This window comes from Pteropus medius, unplaced genomic scaffold, assembly GCF_902729225.1.
Source record: "Pteropus medius unplaced genomic scaffold, Ma_sr-lr_union100, whole genome shotgun sequence".
In the NCBI taxonomy this organism is placed as follows: Eukaryota; Metazoa; Chordata; class Mammalia; order Chiroptera; family Pteropodidae; genus Pteropus; species Pteropus medius.
This window is the reverse complement of record NW_024354875.1, coordinates 32,353,251-32,361,542: the sequence shown is the minus strand read 5'-3', so window position 1 is coordinate 32,361,542 and position 8,292 is coordinate 32,353,251. Positions and strand designations below refer to the sequence as shown.

The following is an 8,292-nucleotide window of genomic DNA, read 5'->3' as shown; positions in this document are numbered from 1 at the left end:
GCCCCACCTCCCAAAGCATTTCCAACCAGCTCTCTTGTCTTCATTAGGGGCCTTCCTTAACCAGAAAGAAGGCTAGGAACAAAATCCAGGCAGATCTGAAGTCGGATTACCTTCCTCATTATTCTGCAGAGGCTGAACTATGTGGATGTTGTAGCTTTAATTACATGCTTGCTTTCTCTGGGGAAGAAGACCAAAGATCGTATTTTTCAAAGTATCAACTTGTTTTCCATTAGGCCGTTGTTGTAACAAGTTCTTTCAGCGACATGTTATGTCTTTAGGAAGGAGGTGCTTCAGATGGCGCGCACTGGCACAATTTTGTGGCTTTTAATTACTATTTTGTTCTTTTGGGGGGTTTCAGAGGCTGGCGCCTCCGCAGTGATTAGACAGTCTACGGGGCCTGCCGCAACCACGCACACCTCCAGCAGGTGGCGTCATAAGGCAGGTATGAAGTAGGAACTGTGGACTTGGAGTCCAATAAACGCAAGTGTCCCTCAACTCCGAACCTCAGTTCCCAACCACCAGGAAATAGAGATATAGAGGAAGTCGCCACTTAAGTTTAAAAGAAGAAATTGCAATGATAGGGCGGAACAGGATCCTAAAGTGAAAAAAAGACTGTAAAATAGGGTTAAATGCACACAACTTTTTCTATTTGTTTCTGTAAATATACGAAGACTTGTAATATCGAGACGACTCTCTCATCTAAGTAGTATTTCATTTCCTTTTTTTTGTAAAACATTGAGTTTAGAGTTAGAATGAACTTTGAAGACCATCGGATCAGTCTGGTCTAGCTTTCCAATCTAGAGAAGAAATCTCCAAGATGGCTTTTCGGGTGTCAATTAGCCGTATAACGTATGTAGTTATTCAGAGTCTCCGCGTATCAAGAAAGTGCAGGGGGAAATGATGTCAAATAGTATATCGGTAGCAATAATATCTTTGAATCTATATAGCTTTTCTCTCAACAAGGAAAATCGTTTAAATATTATCTAATTAATTGTTCTAATATCCCTGCGGATTGGTTAGGAAGCCGGTATTATTATATAGTACGTGGTTTATGGATAATTTAAATCACTTGACTGTGTCAAGTGCCAAGTGGCTGACAAGAGTAAGTTTCAGACACTTCGAGGAAAAGCGGAGCTAGAGCTGGCCCGACTCTCTGCATCGCATTATTTTGATTAATGTTTGAAAGCTGACCTCAGACAAGAAGGTACGAATCACGGGAATAGATTGGCACTTGTACACAGAATGGGAAATGCCATTCTCCGTATTCACGCCTTCTGTCCTCCTGCCGCCGGTCACCTTAACTCCCCAGGCCACCCCCAGTCCCTTGCCTGGCTGCTCAAATTCAACAGCGGCCGGTCTGCATCCAGGACAACTGCAGCCGCAGCTCCAGCTCTGTGACACCCACCCCCGCTGCCCTGCTTTTCTGTGTGCCAGTAGCCCCGCGGGCCGGCGCTTCTCATTGGCTGTTGCTAGGTGACGTGGCCTGCGTTCACGTGACGAGTGTTAAATGCCTACCCTGCAGTAGCTTGCCCCACAGACAACCGTAAAGCTGCTGCGGGCTGCTTACCTGCTCCCACCTCCCGGAGCCCCGGCCCGGCCCCGCCACCCCTGCCCCTCCTCACTGCCCGCCCCCCGCCCGAACAGCGCTGGGCCAGGAGCCCAGAGGGCCAGGAGGCGGAGAGGATGCAGTCGGCTGCAACTGTCCCGAGCGGTGGACGGTGATCGCCTCCCCCGGAGGCGGAGTTGCCTAGACCGTTGCCACATTTCTTTTTTTCCTCCCCACTCCACCCCCCGTAATTACATTGGCTGTTAGAGGGGACCGAGAGAGACGGAGGAGGCGCCTTGCTTCCCCCCTTGTGCCCGCCACCCCTGCTCTTTCCCGTCCCAGGCCAGGATGACTGGAGTCTTTGACAGTCTGGTGGCTGATATGCACTCGACCCAGATCACGGCCTCCAGCACGTACCACCAGCACCAGCAGCCCCCGAGCGGTGGCGGCGCTGGCCCCGGCGGCAACAACGGCAGCAGCCTCCACAAGCCCCAGGAATCGCCCACCCTCCCGGTGTCCACAGCTACCGATAGCAGCTACTATACCAACCAGCAGCACCCCGCGGGCGGCGGCGGTGGGGGCTCGCCCTACGCGCACATGGGTTCCTACCAGTACCACGCCGGCGGCCTCAACAACGTCCCTTATTCCGCCAAGAGTGGCTACGACCTGGGCTACACCGCCGCCTACACTTCCTACGCACCATACGGGGCCAGTTCTTCCCCGGCCAACAACGAGCCTGGTATGTACAACTCTGGTGTCAAGGATGCCAAGTCGGTCTAGCTACTGGGAAGGGTGGGATAAAAATGTTTGGGGTGGGATAAAAATGTTTGGGGTGGGATGCCTCCAGAGCCCTGGCCTTTCATACTACCTCCTCCCGGCCCGCCCCGCTCCCTTTACCCTTTAAACCTCCATCTGGCCGAGGGTCAGCGGGTACATCCCTCGGAGCTTAGCTGGTCGGACCAGGTGGACTCAGGGGCTGTGCGGTGCATGCCTCGTGGTAACCTCATTTCCTTGCCACCTGCTTCTCCTTCCTCTCCCTTCTGCGCCGGTCTTCCCCTTTGCTGGAGGGCCCGGCTCCCAGATTGAGTGGCTGCACAGTCAACTCGTTGCGAAGTTGAGCCTGAGAACCCGACTCCCGGCTCCCGCCAAATCCCACGCCCGGCCTCTCTGCAGGAGGGAGCTCTTGGGCTCCCCTGATTCCGCGGTTCTCACGATTCCGTTTCATTGCAGAGAAAGAGGACCTCGAGCCTGAAATCCGGATAGTGAACGGGAAGCCAAAGAAAGTCCGGAAACCCCGCACCATCTACTCCAGTTTCCAACTGGCGGCTCTTCAGCGGCGTTTCCAAAAGACTCAATACCTGGCACTGCCCGAGCGAGCCGAGCTGGCGGCGTCTCTGGGCCTCACCCAGACTCAGGTAAGGGCTCGCGGACTGGGGAGGCGGGGGACATGGAGGGTGCTGGTCTGGGATTTCCGGGAAGCAGCGAGTTGAGGACAATGTTTTAGTTTTTATATTTTTTAAAAAAAAATTTTTTTAAAGGATTTAGAGGTCGGCATCTTGGGCGTTCTAACCTTCTACACTCAAAGCTGAAGTCTCCGAGGGGAAGGATAGGGTAGGCAGAAATCTGATATCAAGTTGTCTTTCCGCGCGCTACTTATAAACCGGGTAAAAGAATTGGCCCTCCTGACCCCCTCCCGCTGTCACCATCACCACAGTGCACACACGTCAGCTGTCTTGGGCTTTTGAGATGACCTTCCTGTGGCGTGGGAACCATCGCAGCCTCCAAGGCCGCGGCACGTGATCCGCCTACCTGCCCAGGGTGTCCAGTACCCACTTCTTGCTGATGGTCTTTCTACGCTTCCTCCCCTTCCTTTCCCCCGTGTTGAGTTTCCTCCACTAATGCTCTGGTCTCTTTTCCACAAAGGTCAAAATCTGGTTCCAGAACCGTCGATCCAAGTTCAAGAAGATGTGGAAAAGTGGTGAGATACCCTCGGAGCAGCACCCTGGGGCCAGCGCCTCGCCTTCTTGTGCTTCGCCGCCGGTCTCGGCGCCGGCCTCCTGGGACTTCGGCGCGCCGCAGCGTATGGGGGGCGGCCCGGGCAGCGGCGGCAGCGGCGCTGGTAGCTCGGGCTCCAGCCCGAGCAGCGCGGCCTCGGCTTTCCTGGGCAACTACCCGTGGTACCACCAGGCCTCGGGCTCCGCCTCACACCTGCAGGCGGCCCCGCCGCTGCTGCACCCCACGCAGACCCCGCAGCCGCACCACCACCATCACCACCACCACCACCATCACGGCGGCGGGAGCGCCCCGGTGAGCGCGGGAACAATTTTCTAACCCGAGGGAGACTGCGCCAGAGACTGAGAGCAGACATCCGTTATCTCAGTGCTCGCATCCAGCCAGGGGGTCCCTCCAGCAGGCCTGCCAACGCCACCCATCCCTCCTGGAGGTTGCGGCCCGGGATGGCCTGCCCCAGGCCCTGCTCCCCCGCACGGGAACTGAAAAGCTCCTCTCAGAGGCCCCTGGTTTGCGGCGTGGTGAAGGCCGCCGGCCGGGACCGCTTTTCCGATCTGAGCCCCGCCTCAGATTTTCCTCCCCTCCACTCCCCGCCAGGCAAAGCTGGCCGGCGCCTTCCTCGCCGCGGGCGGAGAGCTGAGGCCCGGACAGGGACGCCTCCCCCGCCCGCAAGGCTTCCTGGGCGATCTGAGGCTCCTTTCTCTTTGCCCGCCCCCAGGCTCTGCGCAGTGCTCTTGGGTTATTGACCTCCCGGGTCCTGCCTGCCTGCCCGCCCCCACATATCCGCCCGGCCCAGCGGCCCTTGCCCTCTCTGCTGTTCCCAGCTTTTTGGGAGCCCCCATCCCTCCCCCCACCTTAGCTCTCCCCTAGGACCGCTCCCTTAGCTCTCTCCTCGTCCATCACCAGTGGAGTTTTTTTATTTTTATTTTTTTAAAAGTTTAGGTGCCTTTGCGGATGACCTCATTTTGATGTTGGGGAAAAAAATGATTTTTTAATATGTGGACACTGCAAAAAAATGTGTTTAAATTATCTTTTTTAAAACCTATTCAGGATTATTAGCCTGGACTTCGACATAGTTTGTAAATAAAGGTGTCTGTGCAGATTTTCCCACTGATTTATTTGTATAAAATATTCATCTTTTCAGACTTTTTTGTAAACCCCACTTGTGAAAACTGCGATTTAGCAGTGACCTCAGAAAACTCTCCAGTTTATTTTTTCCTTAAAATTTTTCTCAGTTAAACTAAGCTACTGATTTGGAGTTTTATCTTATCCTAAAGTCTTTGTTCTTGAAATTAAAGGTATTTTGGGGTTATTTATTATGAAAACAACATGCTCTCAATGTTGATTTTACAATATGAAGAGATTATTTAAATAAATTATTGTTTTCATTGGATGTGTGCGCTTTCTCCTTGGTGTCACGACCTGGAAGGGAACCTGGTCAGCCAAGAGTGACTGACGTCTACCTGTTTCGGAGGCTGCCAGTGCGGCGAGGCGAGGAGAGGCGCACTTGGCTCAGCATCCCCGCGGAGTGTTCGAGCTCTGCCCCCACCAGGGTCCGGGCGCGGGGTTTGCCAGCTCTCCGTGCGGTGAGTCACTCAAGCGCCCGGTGGCTCCAGCCTCCGCCCTCTGGGTCCCTCCAGAGCCGACGCCACAGCCCTGCGCCAGGGCGGTCTCTGCCGCCCCCGCGACCCCAGTGCTGGCCAGGCAGTGCCTCTGAGCCGCGGGAAACCTGCAAGTTGGAGCCCGAGCTCTGCCGAAGCCCCAGTCAGACCCTTAAATTGGACCCTGCCCTCTTTGCCTTGTGGCCCGTTTGGGACTGGCTGAGCTGAGTCACCCAGGTCCTCGGGAGACTCGGTTGGAGGTTCTGGAATGTAGGGCTACCTCGGCTCACAGTGCTGTGCTAGCACACATATGTGACTCTCACAGTCACATCTATACTATTGCACACACTCATATTGAATCACACTCTTACACTCACACACAAGAACACTGACACAAGTGCATGCACACTCACATTCACATACAGTGATATACAAACTCACATATACACACTCATGCATACATGCACATTGACACGGAGACTGATGCACATTGCTCTGCGAGTGGCATTTTTTCATCTCACAGTCTCCAAGGGGAAAGGTCCACACATCATTCAGCTCTGCTTTCTACCTTGGGTCTTACTCAACTTACTACCAACTCTGGAAGTGACCCTACTTTCTAGCATTCCCTGCAAAGGCCAGGAGTAGGTGAGTTATGCAGGCTTGAATTGAAAGTTCCTTTTCTTGAAAGTGCTGGGGCCTACAGTTGGAAGCTTCCTGGCTTCAATCGCTAACTGTGACTTTGGGCTATCCACTTAACCTCTCTGTGCTGCAGTTTGCAGATCTATGAGGTAGGAGAAATAATAACTATCTCAGAGTTGTGAGCATTTAATAAGGCAATGATGTAACTAACATAGTGCCTAGCACATAGTAAGCACTCAATACATTTTTTCTATTCGTAGCAATATTATTTGCTCCCAATGCTCCCCAAAAATGAGGCTTTACTTTGCTTGCAATTATGAGACCCAGAGTTACCCAGAGGCCTTTCCAACCTCATCTAGTGTGGAAGAACAGCACTTTGGGGCTGGGAGACCAATGGCCTGAACCTCAGGCATCCCCTCTGAAGGGACCCTGCTCTACTAAGGAGGAGGTTGGGGACAAGCCAAAGAGCCCTGCTTGCTAGACCTAGGCCTCCTCTCCTCTAGGATGGTTATTCGGAACATCCTTGTTGTGTCTCTTCAATCCAACTCCGCTGAAAACCAGAAATGGGATGGAAGTGACTTTCTAGGCTCAGTGTCATCATCCTGTGCAAAATCTGGACTTTTCTGGCCAGATCGTTTTAGGGCCTGAACAGAGCCTGCTTTACAACAGACTATGGTCCAGAGAGTTGGGGCTTTGGGGAAGGCAGGGAGGCTACACAACCCAGTGTCTGTTTGCATTCCTGTAGTGTTTTCCCAGGCTAGGAAGGCCTGGGCTCAAGCCCATTGACCCTGAGATTCTGGCTTTCCTAAGAAGCAGCTTCCTAGCAGACCCCCATTCCTGTCCTCCCTCCCCCAGCTACAAATTCCATGGTTTTCTTTGAGTGCCAATCGCTGGTGCCAGCCTTCCTTCTGCGGTTGACAGTGCCCTCCCCTCCTTTGCGCGCACTCCCCTCCCCCTCCTGAAACCAGTGAGGAGAGACAGGGCAGTAAATTGGCTGGTGTCGAGGATCTGCAGCAGACAAGATGATTAAGAGGCCTACGCCGGAGCGCCCGGGGCAGTGAATGTCAGCCCAAGTTGGAATCACGCAACAGGCCTTGGCATGAACGAGCCTGGGAGCCGGGAGGGCGGGCGGCTCCAGCTCCGGGGTGGGCTGAGGCCCCACAGACTCGCCGGAGTCACCGAACCTGGCACCCGGCGGCGGCGGGGTCGGGCCGGGCCAAGGCGCGCCTTTCCCCGGGAAGCCGGGGAAGCAGAGGGCAGGAGGGTGCAGGGGCCAGAGGAAGGGGGCGTTTCTGCATATGAGAAGGGCAAAGAGAAGGGAAAGCGAGGATATGGTAAGGTTCCAGAAGCGAGGGGGCGGGAAGGGGGAGGGGTGAGGAAGGAGAGAAACAAAGCTCGGCTGCGGGAGGCGGGGGCCGGCTCCAGCCCCGCCGGGGGCGACGCGCCGGCAAGCCTTTCTCACAGTCTTGCAGCCCGCTGGGAGACATGAAGCCCTGTGATCAGTCCGCGGCGGAGCGGACTCGCTCCCCACCCCCAGCGTCCGACTGCGTTCCCCAAAGCGCGAATGAAAAATGGAAATGGGAAGCAGCAATCTCGTCTCCCTGCAGTGGGAAACCAGCCGCGCACAGAACACACATAAATCTTCATTGTAGTCCCCTTCCATTTGCCCGCGTGAAATATCAGGCCAGAGACAGGATATGACAAGCGCTGGTAAGCCGAAGAAGGGAAGCCGAAGAGTGAAGAGTGCCTGCCCCCCTCGGTTCCACCTCCTGGCATCGTTGCTAGGAACTCCGGCGGAGCGCTGGCACTGAGTTCCAATTCCCCAGGCAGGCAGCCGGGGCGCACCCGCGCCCCCTCTGCTCTCATTCCCGCCACCTCCCACACACACGCTGCCTCCCTAGCGTGCTTGGCCGCCCGCCACACTGTCCTGGGTGCTCTACTGGGCGTAGACACATCCCCTCAAGCTGCCCCGAATTCCCACCGCCCGCACCGCCGCTCCCGGGCAGGGGAGGGGAGAGAAGAAAGGGAACGGATCCCGGGCCTAATCAGCGCGCCTGCAATGTGGGACCGTTTAGGAGGCTTCCCCCTCGGCTTTCTTTCAGGATTACTTGTGAAAATTGTGAATATCCGTCCTGTGCAAAGATTTCCGAGACTGGTGGGGTTGAGTCAGGGGAGTATCAGGTTGTTGGGGCGGAGGCGCGGGAAGACTGGAGATTTGTTTACAAACAGTTTTGTGGTAAAGGGGGAAACGGGGAAAGAGGGTAAAGAGAGGAGTGCGGAAGTGGTCGATGGTCTCCTCCACTGTTAAAATCCCCCATCGCTTTAGAAAAAAAAAAAAATTTGCCCTCACTGACTGTAAAACCCAGAAGCAACTCCCCCACTCCAACACCGCCTCCCGCCTCTCTTCACCGAGTCCCGGTCCCAAGAACTCGTTAAAAAGTCACAAGCCAGCTCCTTTCCCTCCAGGGAACAGCGACCGTCAGTGCCTTAAACCTA

At 55.0% G+C, this 8,292-nt stretch overlaps 1 protein-coding gene across 1 annotated transcript; it reads left to right on the top strand.

Moving 5' to 3' along the window:
- The first annotated feature begins 1,541 nt into the window (after positions 1-1,541).
- DLX2 (distal-less homeobox 2) lies at positions 1,542-4,330 on the top strand. The gene is made up of 3 exons (XM_039855588.1): positions 1,542-2,285; positions 2,777-2,961; positions 3,470-4,330. The coding sequence occupies exons 1-3, from the start codon at positions 1,895-1,897 to the stop codon at positions 3,875-3,877; spliced, it is 984 nt and encodes a 327-aa protein (XP_039711522.1). The 5' UTR covers positions 1,542-1,894; the 3' UTR covers positions 3,878-4,330.
- The last annotated feature ends 3,962 nt before the right edge of the window (positions 4,331-8,292 follow it).

Excerpts from the sequence above, each read along its gene's own strand:
- DLX2 (XM_039855588.1), top strand. The coding sequence starts at position 1,895 with ATGACTGGAGTCTTTGACAGTCTGGTGGCTGATATGCACTCGACCCAG. Across the intron at positions 2,286-2,776 it reads CCCGGCCAACAACGAGCCTG|AGAAAGAGGACCTCGAGCCT; the intron begins GTATGTACAACT and ends GTTTCATTGCAG. Across the intron at positions 2,962-3,469 it reads TGGGCCTCACCCAGACTCAG|GTCAAAATCTGGTTCCAGAA; the intron begins GTAAGGGCTCGC and ends TTTTCCACAAAG.